General features: G+C 40.0%; 2 protein-coding genes across 6 annotated transcripts in view; one reads left to right on the forward strand and one right to left on the reverse strand.

The window, feature by feature from the left end:
* rgmb (repulsive guidance molecule BMP co-receptor b) overlaps positions 1-3,684 on the forward strand; it is a 211,633-nt gene extending 207,949 nt beyond the window's left edge. For all 4 annotated transcript variants that reach the window (XM_063068595.1, XM_063068598.1, XM_063068594.1 and 1 more), the window contains one exon: positions 1,163-3,684. In XM_063068595.1, coding sequence (XP_062924665.1) covers positions 1,163-1,828 — 666 coding nt within the window. In that variant the 3' untranslated portion in view covers positions 1,829-3,684. The remainder of the gene's footprint in view (positions 1-1,162) is intronic.
* A 6,058-nt stretch (positions 3,685-9,742) lies between these two features.
* Positions 9,743-20,473, reverse strand: part of chd1 (chromodomain helicase DNA binding protein 1) — a 134,607-nt gene continuing 123,876 nt past the window's right edge. For both annotated transcript variants that reach the window (XM_063068599.1, XM_063068600.1), the window contains exons 34-37: positions 18,801-18,900; positions 16,272-16,323; positions 15,884-16,100; positions 9,743-14,345 (exon numbers count right to left, since the gene is read on the reverse strand). In XM_063068599.1, coding sequence (XP_062924669.1) covers positions 13,961-14,345; positions 15,884-16,100; positions 16,272-16,323; positions 18,801-18,900 — 754 coding nt within the window. In that variant the 3' untranslated portion in view covers positions 9,743-13,960. The remainder of the gene's footprint in view (positions 14,346-15,883; positions 16,101-16,271; positions 16,324-18,800; positions 18,901-20,473) is intronic.

Raw genomic sequence — 20,473 nt, forward strand, 5'->3', positions numbered from 1 at the left:
CCTTATCAATACCCTAAGACATGTTCTCAAATCCAGGCAGTGTCTTGGCAAATCTCCTCTGCACCCTCTCTAAGCTTCCACATCTTTCCTCTAATGAGGCGACCAGAACGGAACACAATATTCCAAAAGTGTGGTCCAACCAGGGTTTTACAGAGGGAGGGAATGTCGACTCAGACCATGAGAGGCCTGCGTCGGGCATTTTCATGCCTTACAAGTTGGAAGTCTCTGTGGGGCACCACTCCTTGCACAGACACTAGAGCAGTGTGTGGTTATGTGCCTTGCTCAAGGACACAAACACGCTGCCACAGCTGAGGCTCGAACTAGCAGCCTTCAGATCACTAGACGAATGCCTTAACCAGTTGGCCGTGCGCCCAGCACAATGGTTTTACAGAGCCGCAATATATCAAGGCAGAATTGGCACAGGAGGTCAATGTCATGTTCATACAATATGTTGCACGTTGCAAGTTCTTACAGCAATTAGCAGGAACACCAGTGAGCCCTCTTTTTAGAAACATAGAAACATAGAAAATAGGTGCAGGAGTAGGCCATTCGGCCCTTCGAGCCTGCACCGCCATTTATTATGATCATGGCTGATCATCCAACTCAGAACCCCACCCCAGCCTTCCCTCCATACCCCGACCCCCGTAGCCACAAGGGCCATATCTAACTCCCTCTTAAATATAGCCAATGAACTGGCCTCAACTGTTTCCTGTGGCAGAGAATTCCACAGATTCACCACTCTCTGTGTGAAGAAGTTTTTCCTAATCTCGGTCCTAAAAGGCTTCCCCTTTATCCTCAAACTGTTACTGGTCTCAGGACAAGCACTAGGACTGGTGAGAAGGTGGAAGTATGGGGTTAGGAGGAATTATATATCAGCCATGATGGAATGACAGAGCCAACTCGATGGGCCAGTTGGCCTAATTTTGCTCCTAGGTCTTATGGTGGGGATAGCAATTTGCACTTTACTGATTTTAAACTCAGTACAAATCCTGCACTGTTAGAAATTTTGGGACGTCTTTTGCTGTCATTCACAAGGTACGATACATTACAGTGCACCATATCCTGATGTTTGAAGTTATTCCTTGCAGAAAAGATTCACTTGGGTATTCTATGTGGTGTCTGTTAATACACACTGAGTGTGCATGGTTTTAATTTCTTTCAGATAACCATCATATTCAAAACGTATCATGACTGTACAGATCAGAAGGTTTACCAGGCCATGACTGATGATCTGCCCGCAGCGTTCATAGACGGTACAACAGTGGGAAATGGCTGGATAAAGACACTGTGGATAGTGGAGAAAGCCATTGGCAAACACGTGGAGGTGCACGCAAAATACATAGGAATGACAGTAATCGTGCGGCAGGTGGGGCGTTACTTAACATTTGCTTTGAGGATGCCTGAGGAATTGGCGCTGGATGAGGACGACAGCCAGGGACTGCAGCTCTGTGCTCGCGGCTGCCCCATGAACGAGCGCATCGACGAAGGTGGCCACCTCCCCCTGCCGGCCAGTAGTCAGAGCCATCCGCACCACCCCCTGGCCCAGCCTAAACCTGCTTACACGTTAGAGAGCGCAACCGCTAAATGCTACGAGAAGATCCAAGTAAAGGACGTCTATTTTCACTCCTGTGTTTTTGACCTACTGACAACCGGAGATGCAAACTTTACAGCCGCAGCTTATAGTGCACTCCAAGACCTGGAGACATTGCATCCAAAGAGAGAACGGTGGCATATTTTCCCCAGGGGTAACAAAGTTGCCCAGAACACTGGTGTATTATTTAACATTTACATTGGACTGTTTTCCTTTATTGTGATTGTGTTTTTGTAGGTTTTTTTAGTTTATAAAAATATTAAATATATATTGTTATAATATATTCAGAAAAGTATATATGTATATACAGTATATATGATAGGATGGCAATCCTGAGCAAACAAGACTGTACATATTGTGTAATTTGTTGTGTAAGTTCATACAAATTCAGTTGTAGTATTATATACTTTTTTTTGTTGAAAGTTATTTTGCAAGTTGTGTGTGAGTTGATGGCCCTAAAGTTAGGGTCTGTTGTTACAAAGGGCACTTTATGTTTCTACTTATTGATACTTAAAATAGCTGCCGGTAAAGGTGTTCATAGCTGTCAGAGTTTGATATTCAGTCTCCGAAGGATTACCAGTTGTGCTTCTTGGTTTCAAAATGGATAACTGTTTATATAAGTGGTGATTGTCTAAGTATGTAAATAGTTAACTTATTTATAAACAAAATGTCCTGCTAGAAGAACATAGAGCAGATTCTGTGCTATTTCTGATGTTCGCTCTGCTGTGTTAGTGGTGCCACCTAGTGGATTGCACTTGAGTTACTTCAGTGTTCAGGTGACCAGTGATTACAAAATCTTAATTTGTGACTATTAAACAAAAGGTCTTAAATGCCTTTTATATTGTGATGTGTTAGTTATCCTTTTCAATCACTACCCCACAAAACCTCCTTTCAACCTTTGTTTGAAATTCTAAACAAAAAATTCATTCCAGGCCCATAAATAATTTTTTTTCCTAGGTATTTCCATAATAATTGTCTCTTCAAGTTTTAACAGTAATGGAAGCATCTAGTTTTGTTAAATCTTTATACTCCTTTGTCTTTAAAGGTTCAGCTGGTGAAAATGTTGCTTTCAGGTTTTGGCCGGTCTGTATTTAACTAGTTAAGAGTATCGTGCTTTATTTTCGTGTGTCTGATTCCTCACTGATGTGTTTTTGAACGAGGAAATGAAAGTTATTCACCATTGTCCTTCACATTTTTACAGCACTTTCTCCTTATTCATTATGGCCCTGTTGGCAAACAGTGCGGTGAAACTCTGGTAAATTGCCCCAATGGTTTCTCAAATTCACAAGCTTTGATGTTGCTAAGTAAAAGTCAGCCAATATGCAAATTGGTCTCATCAAAGTTGCATAAACTGTGGAAATAAATGTTCTTGCCTATGTCTATGGATAGTTTAATTCAATTTGTAACTCGGGGGTAAGCAAAGGGGTACTCTGTATAGGTGCTGTGAATTTTCCGGGGAGCACCTTCCAACTAACAGTAAGATAAACAAAGGATCCACCTCCAGAGATGACAACCAGCTTCCTAGTCTTATTTTAGGAAGGGACTGTCAACTATTTTCTATCAGATCTATTCATACATGGTGTTGGAATAATTTATTTTCAAATTGGTGACAGTAAATACTTGAGCAAATCCCCACACCTCCTCATGAAGGTGTGCTTACATGAGGTAAACTTGAGGTAAATCAATGGGGCCTGAGTTGTGAGTGTTTACTACGTAGCTGCTAACTGAAGTGGAAACTGCACTATAACTTATCACAGCAAAAGGATGTATTTTCTCTTCAGAACAAGGTATAGAAATTACCAGTCAGGTGCTGAGTCATTGTTGAGCCCCCAGTGTTTTATTCCTGACTTTTCTCCTTTGTGCTAAAAGTCTGGTCCTGCTAGTGAGGTTAGAGCAATTTCCCCTGTGTACCACCTGCTTTTGTACTTGCCCTCCCCGTAGTCTTTTCAGAGTGGAAGTTTGTGTATTGAAGTCAAACATGCATTAAAGTTCTGTTAGGAAGTGTGCACCTAGTGTCTCTCTCTTGTATTAAACTGATTTACTGAATGTCTTATTATACAGGTGGAGAAAATTATTGTTTTTTTAAGAGATACAGGCCCCTCCAGCCACGTGACCAGTTAAGCTACTAACCCATACATCTTTGGAATGTAGGAGGAAATCGAAGCCCCACATCGTCACGGGTAGAACATACAAACTCCTTACAGGCAGAGCTGGAAATGAACCCAGGTAGCTGGTGTTTAAGATTAGAGTCATGCTTACTGAGCTGCCTAAATTATGCCTTCAACATGAATGTTGTTAAAGAATGGGTAACATTTGCTAATGTTCACAGCTGTATAAGATATCTCCATAATTTTCGGAGGTGTGGGTTGTGTAGTTCAGCTGTTTCTTAGTGGCTTCATTAGCTAAACCATCATTTGATAATTTGCAAAGAAGGTTGCTTTACATATTTCGGTTCTTCATTACCAGCATAGCTGAAATCCATACAAGAGACTTAAATTCAAGAAAATGCTTTGGGTCTCTTAGAGTACAATTTAACCAGCAACCTTGGTTTGATTATGCTGAACAAATTCAATAAATATTGTCCACAGCTTTGGGCTCCATATCTCAGGATGTTATGTTATTGGAGAGTCCAGAGCAGGTTCACAAGGACGATTCCAGGAATGAAAGGGTTAACATACAAGGAGCATTTGGCAGCTTTGGGCCTATACTCACTGGAATTTTGAAGAATGTGGGGAGATCTCAATGAAACCTACCAAATGTTGAAAGGACTACATAAGGTGGATGTGGAGAGAATGTTTCCCATAGTGGGGATATCCAGAACTAGAGGGCACAGCCTCAAAACTGAGCAGCGATCTTTTAGATCAGAGGTAAGGAGGATTTTTGTTTTAGCCAGAGAGTGGTGAATCTGTGGAACGCTCTGCCACAGACTGCGATGGAGGCCAAGTCTGTGCACATATTTAAGGCAGAAATTGATAGTTTCCTGATCAGTCAGGGCATCAAAGGATATGGTGAGAAGGCAGGTGTACGGGGTTGAGTGGGATCTGGGATCAGCCATGATGGAACTACAAGGGAGCTAGGGCTTTACTCTTTGGAGAGAAGGAGGATGAGAGGAGACATGATAGAGGTGTACAAGGTAATAAGAGGAATAGATAGAGTGGATAGCCAGCACCTCTTCCCCAGGGCACCACTGCTCCATACAAGAGGACATGGCTTAAAGGTAAGGGGTGGGAGGTTCAAGGGGGATATTAGAGGAAGGTTTTTCACTTAGAGAGTGGTTGGTGCGTGGAATGCACTACCTGAGTCAGTGGTGGAGGCAGATACACTAGTGAAATTTAAGAGACTACTAGATAGGTATATGGAGGAATTTAAGGTGGGGGCTTATATGGGAAGGAGGGTTTGAGGGTTGGCACATTGTGGGCCGAAGGGCCTATACTATCCTGTACTATTCTATGTTCTATGTTCCTGGTACATCCTATTAGGTCGGTGAACACACTTCACCACATACAATATGAAATAACTGAAAGAAAGATCCAAGCTAATAAAAAGGGGGTTTCAATTGCGATTCATTACTGACGCAGCAGCCTGCTAACAAAGGCCAAGCAGGATTCCAGCAGGGGGAGGGAACAGATCAATATCATATTGAGTCATATTTCCATCTGGTCAGCAAGCTTCCAGCCTTTGCTATTTCCTGTCTGCAAAAGGGAAGAAAGATCAAAATCTGAATCCAAAATGAGAGAAACATAATTGTGCAAAGGCAAATAATGAAATACCGAGGGGAGAAAGAACACTGTTCTTTTGGGATGCCATCCAGCTTTGTCAGAATTCTTGGAATCTAGTTAGTGCTGGAACATTTTTTTGAAAAAAGTTCACTTGAATTTATTAGAATGTTTAATATCCACCATTCATCTACTTTAGCCTATTAAAAGTTCAAAATAAACATGATCAAGGGATGTACTATATATCACACTATATACTACCTTGTGATTCATTTTCTCGCGGGCATTCATGGCAGAACAGAAAAATACCATGAAAAATTACAAAGACTGATAAGCAACCAATTTGCAAAAGAGAAACTGCAAATAATAATTTAAAATAATACTGAGAATGAGTTGCAGAGTCCTTGAAAGTGAGGTCATAGGTTACCTTGCCCTTGTATTTTCCTCTATTTAAAAACCAGCTGATGCCACAATAATAATCAAGGCAATAATGAAAAACATGAAGGGTCTAATTTCTTGATGTAAACATGCAGTACGTGCTTGGCTTTTATAATGAACAGATCAACTGAAATCATGAGTGACCTCTAGATGCCGTAGAACAGAGTCTCTGGTTAAGGGACTTTGTGCTGGCAGTTGGAAATGGTTTAGACTGCACATATGTGTGGTTTGGAAAAGCAAGATGCTGACATTGGATATAAAACTAAAGAACAACATTCTATTAACTAACACACGAACAGTGAGCGTGTAGCTCAAAATAACCCCAAAACAGTGCACTAGTGGATGTTCATGTTGCTATACATTTATTAACATTTCCAGCCTAAGCAATTTCAATTATTTTGCTTAGATTATTACCGGACCACAGCTGCTAAACAAAATAAAAACTAGGAATCATCTAATGTCTTAATTGCAAAAAAAAAAAAGAAATGGTATTAGGCCAAAGAATACTGGAATGGAAAACCAATAGGACGAACAATAAAGCTGTGCTCTGAGGGGTGCCTTTGGCAGGTGGAAAGCAGAATTTTAGGTAGCAAGTTCACGAGCTTGGGGGTAGCTGGGTATAGAGACAAGGCCTCTGATGTGAACAGAATGGTACAGACCAACACACACCCACACACAAAATGCACAGGCAGAATCTCTTGGGGTTTACAACAGTATAATACAGTCCCTTTGGCCCACAATGTTGAGCCAACCCTGCAACCTACTCTAAGATCAAACCCGTTCCTCCCTCAGATTTTCTTCCTCCATTTTCCTACCATGTATCTAGTTAAGAATTTCAATGTCCCTAATCTGCACCTACCATCACCCCTGGCAACATACTTCACATACCCACCTCTCTCCAGGTTAAAAACTTACATCTAACTTAACCCCCCCCCCCACCTACCTTATGTTTTTCTCCAATGACCATAAAATCATGCCCTGCTTTTAACCATTTCTGCCCTGGGGCAGTCTGTTAAGTCATCTCTCATCTTCCTTCACTCCAAAGATAAAAGTCCTAACTTGCTCAATCTAAGCTTTTAAGACCTACAGTCTAGTCATGGCAGCATTTTGGTAATTCTCCTCTCCACCCTCTCTAAAGCTTATTAAAGCTTCTTCTTCTAACAAAGCGACCAGAACTGAACACAATAATCCAAGTGTAGTCTAACTAGAATTTTATAGAGCTGCAATGTTACCTTGTGGCTCTTGCACTCAGTTCCTTGACCTATGAAGGCCAACATACCATACACCTTCTTAACCATCATATCAACTTGTGAGCAACTTTGAGGGATCTATGGATGTAGATCCCAAGCTTCTTCTGTTCCGTATTAGTGCTGTCATTCTTGGTTCACACTTACTGGTATATTCTTTGATGTTGCATTAATAAACATGGACATAAGCAGAAAATATCGGTAAGTAAATTGGCTAATTTTTGTAATAGTTCTGAGGTGCAATGAAAAACTTTGTTTTATATGCCATACTGATAATTTCATTACAACAGTGCAATCTCCCAGACTAGCCTAGCACGCAGGACCTATTGAGAGTTTTAAGAAACTGGGATTGTTCTCCTGTGAATGAGAAAATTTTAAGGGAAAACTAAATATTCAAAACTGTGATGTACGTAAAGTATGCACATTGTTTCCATTGATAACTAGAAATTAAAGGTTCAAAATAAAATTATAGAACTGGAGAAGAAATGGACACGATTTCCCCTGTAAGCTACTTGGATATGCAACGCACCAAAACAAAATGGCACGAAGACAAAAAAAGTCTGCGGATGCTGGAATTTCAAAGCAACTGACGCAAAATGCTGGATGAACTCAGCAAGTTAGGCAGCATCAATTGAAATGAATAAGCAGTTGCCAATTCAGGCTGAAGCCCTTTTCTCAAGATAAAAGAATGGTGCAGGGAGATTTCATACCGATTTTCAAAAATGAGTAAAACATCTATTGAATTTTCAGATCTATGGAGACAAGGTATAGATACAGCACTAAATTTACAATTTGAACAAAAAAACCTAGAAGCAATACATTGTAAAATAATTCCTCCCATTTTGTTTATTGAAATGGCAAGCATTAAGCTGTAAAAAGAAAGCTCAGTTGGTAATAAGTGACATTGGCACCTTACTTTGACTATCTCATCTAAAAAAACATTTTCTCTGATGTTATGAGGTCATATATGAAAGGAGATTCCTTAAAAGGGGTTTGTTATCTCCTCAGACACTTTGATTTATGGCATTCTTTGTCCAAAGGAGCTTAGAAAAAGAGAGGGCTATGGCTAATCCTAGGTAATTTCTGCAGTACGTACATATTCGGCACAGCATTATGGGCAGATGGGCCTGTATTGTGCTGTAGGTTTTCTATGTTTCTATATAGAGAAAAGTTATTCAGACCTACTGTAGGCATAGGACCAGCATCCAGACACTGCCACCCAGAATGACATTAAATAAACTCCCCAGGATAAAATCTGACAGTGACTTTAAATATTTATATTTACATCTTTGTTAACCTACTGTAAATTTAATTGGTTTTTAAAACTTAAATCTGTTATTAAAAATATTTATTCAACACAAATTTGAATGTTTCACTATCCTGTCACCTCATTATATAGTGTAAATGTTGAAGTACAAGAACACTACCTATTGACAAACTCTAAACTGGGATAACAGTTGTTTGATATTTTTGAAGATTATTATTTTATGAGCAATGAGTATATTCCAATGATCATTTCAGATGATGACAAGGAGGAATACAGGAGTGAGATAGATCAGCTGGTTGTGATGTTGCAAGAATAACCTTGCACTCAATGTCAATAATATCAAGGAATTGATTGTGGACTTCAGGAAACACCCACCAGACCTCATTGAGGTTAAAAAAAAACTGAGTGGAGAGGGAGAGCCATTCCAATTTCACTAGGAGTTTGAGAAGATATGGCATGTCATCAAAGACTCTAGCAAATTTCTACAGATGTACCGCAGACAGCATTCCAACTGGTTGCATCATCAATTAAACAGTTCAGGGGGAAGAGGCAGCTCAAAGAACATCCCATCACCAGTGATGGTTGGCCCAGCATAAGTACTAAAGGTTGAGGCATTTATAAAGGACATTCAGCCAGATACAGAGTATATAATTCTCGTTAGCTTCCCCACCATAATAGATAAAAGCCAATTTTGATTGTAGACCATGGGTACCATTCCACGTAATATTAAGAAACAGCTAAGAGCACTGGATACTGAAAAAGGCTATGGGACCAGTATCATACCTTGGATGTGTGAAGAGTTGCACTCTAGAATGTCTCTAGCCAAACTGCCACCATATAACGCACATAAAATGCTGGAAGAACTCAGCAGGTCAGGCAGCTTGCATGGAAAGGCCTGAAGAAGGGTCTCGGCCCAAAATGTTCAGTCTGTTCATTTCCATGGATGCTGCCTGACCTGCCGAGTTTCTCCAGCATTTCATGTATGTTACTTTGGATTTCCAGCATCCACAGAATTTCTTGCGCTTACCTAGTAATACTGGCACGGTGTAAAACTGCCCATTTACTCAATGTCCACTAAAAGCAAGATACCTCCAAGCTGGCTAATTATCTCTCATCAAGCAGTACTATCGAGAGGCATTTACGCACCAATGCTCACCACAGGACTATTCCAGGCTGCATCACAAGTGCTCAGATCTCTCTGAAAACCAGGCTTCACAAAGCCCAGATTTTGACAACCTTAATTCTCTCAAGTGGGCACATGGCCAAGTGGTTAAGGCATCGGACTAGCTACCTGAAGATCGTGAGTTCAAACCCCAGCCGAGGCAACGTGTTGTGTCCTTGAGCTAGGCACTTAATCACACATTGCTCTGCGACATCACTGGTGCCAAGCTGTATGGGTTGTAATGCCCTTCCCCTTGGACAACATTGGTGTCGCGGAGAGGGGAGACTTGCAGCATGGGCAACTGCTGGTCTTCCATACAACCTTGCCCAGGCCTGTGCCCTGGAGAGTGAAGACTTTCCAGGCGCAGATCCATGGTCTCGCAAGACTAATGGATGCCTTTATTTATTTAATTCTCTCAACCAAATGATTGGTGCTTATTTGTCCAACAATTCACTTGTAATATCTCACTGCAGATATTAGCTGTTGAGTAAAGCATTAAAGAAAAACGAACCCAATTAGAGGGTGATAAGAAGAGTTTATAGGCAGAAATAATGATAGCAGGTATAAACACATCCACTGCAGATTACTTCCAACATTAAAATATTTGTTTAAAAATTGCCTGAGACTAATCTCATGCAAATGAATCACTGACAAACACCCTGTAGAACATGTTACTGCATTTATTATAGGTGATTGACAAATTCATTTTATGACAAGAATTTTAATTTCTGAAAGCTTATGTTGGTCTTTTTGATAAGGAGTAGAATTAGAACATTTAGCCCATCAAGTCTGCCCCACCATATCATGGCTGATCCATTTTCCCTCTTAGCCGCAATTTCTTGCCTTCTCCCCGTAACCCTTCATGCCCTGACCAATCAAGAATCTATCAAGCTCTACCTTAAATATACATAGACTTGGCCTCCATACTCAGCTGTGGCAACAAATTCTACAGATCCACCACCCTCTGGCTAAAGAAATTCCTCATCTCAGTTCGGAACTAATGTTCCTCTGCTGAATTAAAGTATAGATAGATGAATGATGTGAAAACATGGAGTCACTTACTTGGACATTGATATCATTGTATTTACCTTGGATGCTGTTTAACATGGCGGAAAATACCCTAAATGCAAAATTTGGGGAAAATAATCCAGATTTTAAAAAAATATATAAACATGTGAATTCAATATTATGTGCTATATATTGAGCTTAGGACACTAAAAAACACACCCTGCTTAAGCCAGCAAATACTTGAACATGCCAATTCCTTGATGTCTTACCATTCATCAGTTTATTTGGCAGTTCTGATGAAGGGTCTTGACCCTTCACAGATGCTGCCTGACATGCTGAGCATTTTGTGTGTGTTGTTATTTGCCACTTTTTAAAAAATCATGAGGTATCAGAGCAAGTTTGAAATTGTTAAGAATGAACATTGCAGCATATAGTTGGAGAAAAGCTACAGCAAGGTTCACATTGCCCAATAATTTGCAGTGAAAATAACAGAAGGTTAGCCACTCAGAGTTATAGTGGAGAAAACTTTCAGCAATGACCGGACTACATCCATCTTCAGTAAACTGCTGTCACTGAATCACTACCTTAACACAGTAGTCTTCAGCAATCTAATCAGCAGCTTGATGAGGACTTCAATTACCAGAACAATTCGTGCCATATAAAAAAAACACACTAAAAAGCAGATGTGGTATAACTGAGATTAATGGTGGACAAAGCTTTAAATAATCCTCAACTTAAAAACCCATTTTGCATTATTACCTCAATCAAAAGTATTACAAACTTTTAATTTTAAAAAGTGCATTTCAGTTCTCCCATCAACCTCATAACTTAAAATCACATTCTGCAAAATGCTAACAAGCTTGCTAATAAAAAAAAATCAATGCTTGGTTTGCAGTATGATTAGTTTCTAATTCAGCCTGATAACAGCACTATTACCAAAAAGTAGAGCCCCATTAAGCATTAGTTGCCCCTCAAAAGTAACAATACACACTTGATTCGGTGATGGGTAGGGTGATCACTTGAGTCAAGTTTCATATTCTCCTGTTGGTGTGTGTACATAATTTGGGTTTTTAAGAAAAGATCCTTCTAATGGCTTGGAAGTTCTACCAGTATTTCCTCTGATAATCAAACAATTCAGCCTCTGTTATAGGAAGAATTGATGAAAATGATACTTTACAGTAAATAAACACAATTGATGACAGTCTTATTACTACAAAAGTATACTGGCTTTTCACAGAATATTTTGTTCAAAGAATTTTTATATAAATTTAGCATATTCAATTTTATATTCATCTGGTTAATCCAATTAATTCATCCAATTAAAGATTTTCTTTCATAAACATGACTGATCTACATTACTTAAAAGATCCAAAAGCTGCAATATTTACCTTAACATAATTATTAAAATAGGTCAATAAAACTGGTGTTTTTCATAAATATATCAATAGCTTTACTGTATGGTTTATCCATTGGTTCATATCACAAGTAGAATTAATAGAATCGCTGTGGTATTCCCAAGATCATTTCAAAGAACACTCCAGGAGGAGATGGAAAAAAAATTGATTTTTAACAGTCAATTCTTCATCTGAGCTCTGAAGCACAGCTTTCCTGTCCTTTATTCTTTTATAAGTATAACAACAGGATATAATTCATCCAGTCTGTTAATGACACACAGTATTTTGTGGAACTGCAAAAATATTTATTTATTTAATTTAGAAATACAGTGCGGAATAGGGCCTTCCAGCCGCACCACCCAGCAATTCCAGATTTAACCCTATCTTAATCACAGGACAATTTACAATGACCAATTAACCTACTAACCCGGTACCTGGAGAAAACCCAGAGTCCATGGGGAGTATGTACAGACTCCTTACATATGACATCGGAACTGAACTCCGATGCCCTGAGCTGTAATAGCGTCACGCTAACCGCAGCACTACCCAAAGTATAACATATACCTTGTTATGGCAAATAGATGTTGCCCATTTTTCAATCTATCATCATTCTTAGGGGCTGGGAAACATGAAAGCGAATAGCATAGATTAGATTTTTTTTCCAGTATTTGCACATACAAACTATATTTACATCTCTAAATTAGTTCACTGTGTAATTTATTCACAGCTATAATGTCTATCCCATTATTACTTGGCACAGTTGCAATTTTTGTTTTTGACCAAAGTTAAAGCACACATTTGCAAGGGAGAGTTACAAAATTACTTTATTAAAAAGTCTGTGATACTTTCTGGAGAAATAAAGGGGATGGGAAGAGATACTGATAATGAATGTGTTGATTTGTACAAATCTGACATTTTTCTTCCAGGGTGAAAAAGATGTCAGGAATTCACACATCATTCTCTGTAAATTTACTTTGTAATATATAGCAGATATTTACATCGGTGTGCATTATAACACCATATAGTTTCCCCAGTTCACCAATGCGTTGGAAATTCATCTGACTGCATAGCACGTTTCATATTATTGCCTGTTTTAGTAGGGAAAAGAATAGGGAAGATGATATATCAAATTCACCTCATTTTATTGTTCTTGCTGTAAATGGAATCTTAAGGTGGGGAGGGGGAGAAGTAGATCTGTTTATAAAATGTATCTCAAACTATAATTTGACATCTGAATTTTAAGGAATTTCTCCTATTTAGTTACTACAGCAATCACAACACTGAGTTTAAAGTAAATAAACACATTTCTAATACAAGTTATCAATAAAAAAGTACTACAGGACTAGATATAATGGAATTGATCTTCCCTTTCCCATTTTACATTCTAAACAGTGATTTCAATGACAATTCATTAAAAACTGTAGTACACGGATTTTATACTCATGATGTGAAGGCCTGAGCTGGTGGGGAAAGGAAAGTAGTCAAAAAAAGCCTGAGAAGAAAAAAAGCTCAGATTCGATCCACTAAATTTACAATAATTTACAGTAGTATATTTTCAAAGGCATTACAATTGATCAACAAAATATTTTACAGTTGTAAGTACAGAATTTAAATATTCAAGCTTGCCAAGAACTGGGCAATGTGGTCGCAGTGTAAAATGTAAACAGACTCAATACAAATAACTTTGGGAGGTGTACTAGAGTCCTCTGCCTTCTGAACAGTCTAAATTTTTACTCCGCTCCTAAATTCCTGCATAATCTTGTGTACTTGCATGGATTTAAATTTGTTCTTCAACACATAATTCTGGTTGATGAGGTTGAAACCCTCTATGTCTGAGGAGAATTAATTCTATGATCCAGTGTGTTCGGGGCAGTGTTCCAATATATGCAGTAGTAAACATGTCCACCTTTGAATTAAAAAAACAGGAACAAAACATGCCACAAAGTTGTAGCACAGTGCAGCATTAACCTCAATACAAAAATATTTTCTTCTTGAGATAACAACCTTGCAACCTGTAAGGAGGAGTAACAATATTACTGCTCGAGAAGCAGCTCTTATCTGCTATAAGTCACATAAGGCATTTATTGTGTTCACTTTTTTATGGCTGCATTGGGCAAAGACACGAAGTCTCGTGCTGTTATGTTTTACGGCTGTTCCAGATGTGCTCTGGGGTACTTTTGTGATCAGAGGAATATTCGAGGGGAGATCTATGTTCCAATGGTGATCTAGAGTCATATGGAGATCTCTGATCCAAGGGAGATCTTGGACCACTACTCGATGGTCTGTGGTCCACTGGCCAGTCTGAGTGGTACCTGTAATCCCGGGAGGATTTGTGATGGCCTGAGTATTCTGAACTGGATCTGTGATCCGAATGAGATCGATGCTCTGAACTCGAACGGTGATCTGAGTGAGATCTATGGTCAGCATGTGAGCGACTCTCCTTTGAGCTGGTGTCTGGACCAGATCGGTGATCCCGACTTCTGTGTTCATCAAGTTTTCTATGCTTACTTTCACTGTGATACCTGTAAAATTGGAAGAGATCAGGGTTACTTTCGAAGTTCATGTAAATATAGATACAGTTCTAAATCGATAGATTCATTATTTATGTGGCAACATTGGATATATTTAAAGCAGAGATTGGTGGGTTCTTGATTCAGAAGGGTGTCAACAGTTATGAGGATAAGGCAAGAGAATGGAGTTGAAAGGGATAATATAACAGCCATGAGGGAATGACAGAAGATTCAATGGACTGAATGGCCTAATTTTGCCCATATGACTTATGGTTTATGCATACCTGTGTCTTGGGTTTCCTCTCCAAAGTGACTGAAGTAATTCAGGGTATTGAGGTAACTAGTGATGTCCTGAGACCGTAAAAGTCTTCAAGGAAGTGCTAGCTCTATCGAATAGCATATGCATAAATTCTCTAATTTGACAGGATAAATATTGAGAGTGGATGAAGTACCTGAAGTTCATTTGCTGATGTACCCTCACCACCCAGCACATGCTCTCTTCTCACTGCTGCCATCAGAAAGGTACAGAAACCTTAGGACTCACACCACTTGCCCCATCATTGAAATGTTCCCACAACCAATGGACTCACTTTTAAGGACTTCATCTCATGTTCTCGATATTTATTGCTTATTATTATTTCTTTCTTTTTATATTTGCAGTTTGTTGTCTTCTGAACTCCGGTTGAACGCCCAAGTTCAGCTGTCTTTCATTGATTCTGTTATGGTTATTATTCTATAGATTTATTGAGTATGCCCACAAGAAAATAAGACTCAGTGTATATGGTGACATATATATACTTTGATAATAAATTTACTTTGAACTTTGATGCCGGAAAGGCAAATGAGTAATGAATAGTAGGTGGTGAATCTGTGGAACTCATGGTTATGGAGGCCAAGTAACTGGTTTTCTTTAAAGCAGTTTTAGAGGTTCTTGATTAGTCAGGGTGCAAAAGGTTGCAAGGCGAAGGCAGGAGAATGGGGTTGAGAGGAATAATGAATCAGCCATAATGGAATGGCAGAGCAGATTCGATGGGCTGATGGCATAATTTTGCTCCTCTGTCTTATAGTCCAATGGAATTCTTTTTGCAATTCTAAATGTTTTAAAGGGGTGGATGAGGCAATGTTCTTGGGTATCAATGAAGGGAACTCATCAATTTAAAATGGTTACAGAGAAATTTGGGGGAAAATGTTTTCTTGGAAGTGTTACAAGGTGCTTGCTATCTGAGGTAGTCAAGGCCAAGACTGCTGCCTCTTAAGAAAAATCTCCTATAAACATTTGAAGCAGAGAATACAGAGCTATAAAAAATTAGTTGGCGTTGACAAGATGACCCAAATGCTTTTCTTCTGTATTACTACATGGCTGCCAATTCTCAAACAATAAATTGACTAACTTTCAAAAACCAACTAGACTCAACTTTATCTTACAATTTTTATCCTGCCATTGCCAAAAACAAAAGCATTATATCAATAAACTTTAATATAGATTTTCCAAAGCTTAAGTGTTCCATTAACAGCTTATCTTTAAAAGAAGACAATCTGTCTCAAGGTACCTGCTGTCTGTTCGGTAATGGTCTCTGTCCCGGTGGTCTTTGCCATTGCTAAATGACGAATACAGTCTCTTTCTTGAGGAATCACTTTTTCGGTAGGAATCACCATGGTGACGATCTCGATGATGATCGTGATAATGAGATGAATGGTGTCTTTCAGATGAATGACTATCCCTACTGCTGTCATCATTGTGTGAATTCTCCTTGGGTTTTTCAGATTCTGTTCAATAAAAAATGGAGCCAGGGTTTACCCATCTTCTCAATTTCTTACATATTCACAACAATGAAGCACAAAAGGTCACCCTTAAACTTTCACTGAAAGCTGTAAACTAAATGAAAACATTTTATGTATTTTTACAAAAGGCAGAAGAAAGTTACTCTGGAGCCATACCTGAGAGTTTGGCATGCTGGGAACCAAGAGTACTGCTGTGCTGATCGTTATGCTGGAACACAAAACACAAGCACAAAGATTGAACAATGTCTACAGTGGAAAGACTGGCTTCCACCCTAGAAATATTTTAAGTTTTAAAAAGTTAATGCTATAGTTTCCTATTTTTTAACAGAACGTTTAAGAAGTCAACTTGATTCAGCTGAAACACGTTTGCAAAGTTATGACATTTTAGCTCCATCCCAGGATTGAGAAATGTGCAGACACTGTGGCAGAGAATGGACTGACCATCATACTGATAGCGTCATGCCAGAAATCACACATGTTAAAGCAAATAAATAACAGAATGGATAAATCTGTACAATGTGATCTTGAAAGTACTAAAATATGTTCCAGAGAATCTAACATCATTCTGATGAAATAGAGACAAGAAAAGTTTGGAATTCAAATGGAAAGGATTAGATAAAGAACTGAATAATGTATCAAGTGACAATTAAGAATTAATTAATGCAGTTGACTGTTGTGACCACAGAAACCACAAGAGTGCCTGTTATTAATTATATATTCTCTTAGGTGGACAGTCTAACGTTTTGCAGTGTATTTTCAGTGAGGGGAGAGTAGAAGATCGGGAAATAGCCGTGTTAAGAAAGGGAGAGAGACAAAGTGGGTAACAGTTGTTTGTTAACATCTATATTGGAGTCAGTAATCAAAGAGGAGATAACTCAATTTAGGAAAGCTGATCAAATCTAGTCAACATTTTATTAACGAAAATTCAACAAATTTGCTCAAATTCTTTGGGAGTGACAGTGACAGATGGCAGAGGAGAACCTGTAGATGTAGTGTATTTAGCTCTGAAAAAGGCATTTGACAAAAGGCCCAAGAGGGTGGTGCATAAATTTACAGCCTAAGGTGCTGGAGGAGTATTAGCAGGCTGAAAACTGGAATAAGTAGGTCACAGGAGAGAGAGAGAATAAAGAGAGGGGCTGACAGAGGATGGGGGCTGGGGTGAAAGTGAAATTAAGCACCTGTTAGTTGACACTAAATACCATGAACTCTTTGAGCTGAAGGGCTGTATGACCATGACGACACTTATATTTGAAAAGAAACTTGAATAAATCCAAGCAACACACATCAAAGTTGCTGGTGAACGCAGCAGGCCAGGCAGCATCTGTAGGAAGAGGTGCAGTCGACGTTTCAGGCCGAGACCCTTCGTCAGGACTAACTGAAGGAAGAGTGAGTAAGGGATTTGAAAGTTGGGGGGGAGGGGGAGATCCAAAATGATAGGAGAAGACAGGAGGGGGAGGGATGGAGCCGAGAGCTGGACAGGTGATAGGCAAAAGGGGATACGAGAGGATCATGGGACAGGAGGTCCGGGAAGAAAGACGGGGGGGGGGGGGGACCCAGAGGATGGGCAAGAGGTACATTCAGAGGGACAGAGGGAGAAAAAGGAGAGTGAGAGAAAGAATGTGTGCATAAAAATAAGTAACAGATGGGGTACGAGGGGGAGGTGGGGCCTTAGCGGAAGTTAGACAAGTCGATGTTCATGCCATCAGGTTGGAGGCTACCCAGACGGAATATAAGGTGTTGTTCCTCCAACCTGAGTGTGGCTTCATCTTTACAGTAGAGGAGGCCGTGGATAGACATGTCAGAATGGGAATGGGATGTGGAATTAAAATGTGTGGCCACTGGGAGATCCTGCTTTCTCTGGCGGACAGAGCATAGATGTTCAGCAAAGCGGTCTCCCAGTCTGCGTCGGGTCTCGTCAATATATAAAAGGCCACATCGGGAGCACCGGATGCAGTATATCACCCCAGTCGACTCACAGGTGAAGTGCTGCCTCACCTGGAAGGACTGTTTGGGGCCCTGAAGGGAGGAAGTGTAAGGGCATGTGTAGCACTTGTTCCGCTTATACGGATAAGTGCCAGGAGGGAGATCAGTGGGGAGGGATGGGAGGGACGAATGGACAAGGGAGTTGCGTAGGGAGCGATCCCTGCGGAATGCAAAGAGAGGGGGGGAGGGAAAGATGTGCTTAGTGGTGGGATCCCGTTGGAGGTGGCGGAAGTTACGGAGAATAATATGTTGGACCCGGAGGCTGGTGGGGTGGTAGGTGAGGACCAGGGGAACCCTATTCCTAGTGAGGTGGCGGGAGGATGGAGTGAGAGCAGATGTATGTGAAATGGGGGAGATGCGTTTAAGAGCAGAGTTGATAGTGGAGGAAGGGAAGCCCCTTTCTTTAAAAAAATGAAGACATCTCCCTCGTCCTAGAATGAAAAGCCTCATCCTGAGAGCAGATGCGGCGGAGACGGAGGAATTGCGAGAAGGGGATGACGTTTTTGCAAGAGACAGGGTGAGAAGAGGAATAGTCCAGATAGCTGTGAGAGTCAGTAGGCTTATAGTAGACATCAGTGGATAAGCTGTCTCCAGAGACCATCAGTGGATAAGCTATCCATCTTGGGCAATGAATTTGCAGAAGCTGTCATATACATAACATTTTGCCAAGTAATCTTTCTACTGACACTGAAGTACTCATACCCGAGAATTCTCCAGTCGTTTCTTGATTGCATGCTTGTAGAGTTTATGCAGCTTTCTTGCATCAAATTCTGTGAACTTTGAAACAAAGATCCAGAGATTTCTAGAAATATTGAAAAAAAAATTACAGAGCTTTAAAATTTAACACTAAATTTACTGCTTACAACACAAGTCAAATATGGTCTGCTCAAGTTCTAAAAATGCAACACTTTAACTCAACTGACTTGGGATTCAGTGAAAACTCAGTTTTCACAGGGAAATGGCTTAAATTCAGCTTTTATCAATGGGCGAATGAACATGTTTTCTTTCTCAGAAGGTACCTTCAGCAGCATCTCCAGTGACCAGTTACCAGAGAGCTCAACTGACAAAGTTTCTCAAATGGACTGGTAGTTCAACTGATAAAAGCGAAGGCACATTTCTGATAGTAGGGCTAATACAGAGCTGGAGAGAACGAAGGTACTTTGTAGATCCTGAGTAGCTGACCTCAGCACAAGCTAAGTAGCCATGTATGTGTTGGTTCATGAGTGAAAATTATTAATTGACAGGTATGCTTCTATTAACATACAGTATTCATAGTAATGCTGTTACACACATTTACCTGTTAACAGCTGAAACAAAGCTCCAAATACTCTAGTGAAGTGCTGTATACAGCCACCATTGTGCAGTTGGGCGCTACTGCCCTTCACTAGCCATAGTGTTTCATCTGTATTTTGCCTTTTAATCAGTGAGTGAATTAGCTGAGCACATCTGAAAGTATTTCCCGCACTGGTGCCTGACTCATGAAACTGGATGCAGCATTCTGCCCTACAATCACTATGATACCGTATGATCAGTTGGATTTGGCCGGAACAGGAGGTTCAAAACTGGAGATGAGCACCTGGAGGTAGAGGTTTGACCCACGATACTTCAAAGGAAAGAGCAATTTTGTTCATCTTTGACACGTCCACTGGCAGCTGCAGCTGGACTTAAAAATCTTCTGATGCTACGTTTTGCTTTATCGATGCAGCTGTACATTTGTAATAACACCACCTGTCTTGGTTGAATTTAAGGCCATTTGTCTCTGCTTATTCACCACAGCATCGTGTATGCAAGATCGTGCTCATCTTACACACTCTACAAACCACAGCACCAAAAATACATATCTGTTGTATCAGCAAGCTAAAGCTGGATACTGAACCAACACCAGACCATGTGGTGGTTTAGGAATGGTAAGAAAAAGACTAATCTTTATTTGAATTTGGATTGCCCATGGTCTGTGTCCAAAGGACACTCAAAGTTGTTGTGCAGGTATACAGTGTTGTTAAGAAGGCATATGATGTATTAGCCTTCATCATTGAGTTCAAGAACCGTGAGGTAATGTTACAGCTATACAAGATCTTAGTTAGACCCCACTTGGAGTACTGTGTTCAGTTCTGGTCACCTCACTACAGGAAGGATGTGGATACTTTAGAGAGCGTGCAGAGGAGATTTACAAGGATGTTGCCTGGATTGGAGAGCGTGCCTTATCAGAATAGGTTGAGCAAACTTGGCGTTTCTTCTTGGAGTGACGGAGGATGAGAGGTGACCTAATAGAGGTATACAAGATGATGAGAGGCATTGATCATGTGGTTAGACATAGGCTTTTTCCCAGGGCTGAAATGGCTAACACAAGGGGGCATAATTTTAAGGTATCATAC

This window comes from Mobula hypostoma, chromosome 16 (assembly GCF_963921235.1).
Source record: "Mobula hypostoma chromosome 16, sMobHyp1.1, whole genome shotgun sequence".
NCBI lineage: Eukaryota > Metazoa > Chordata > Chondrichthyes > Myliobatiformes > Myliobatidae > Mobula > Mobula hypostoma.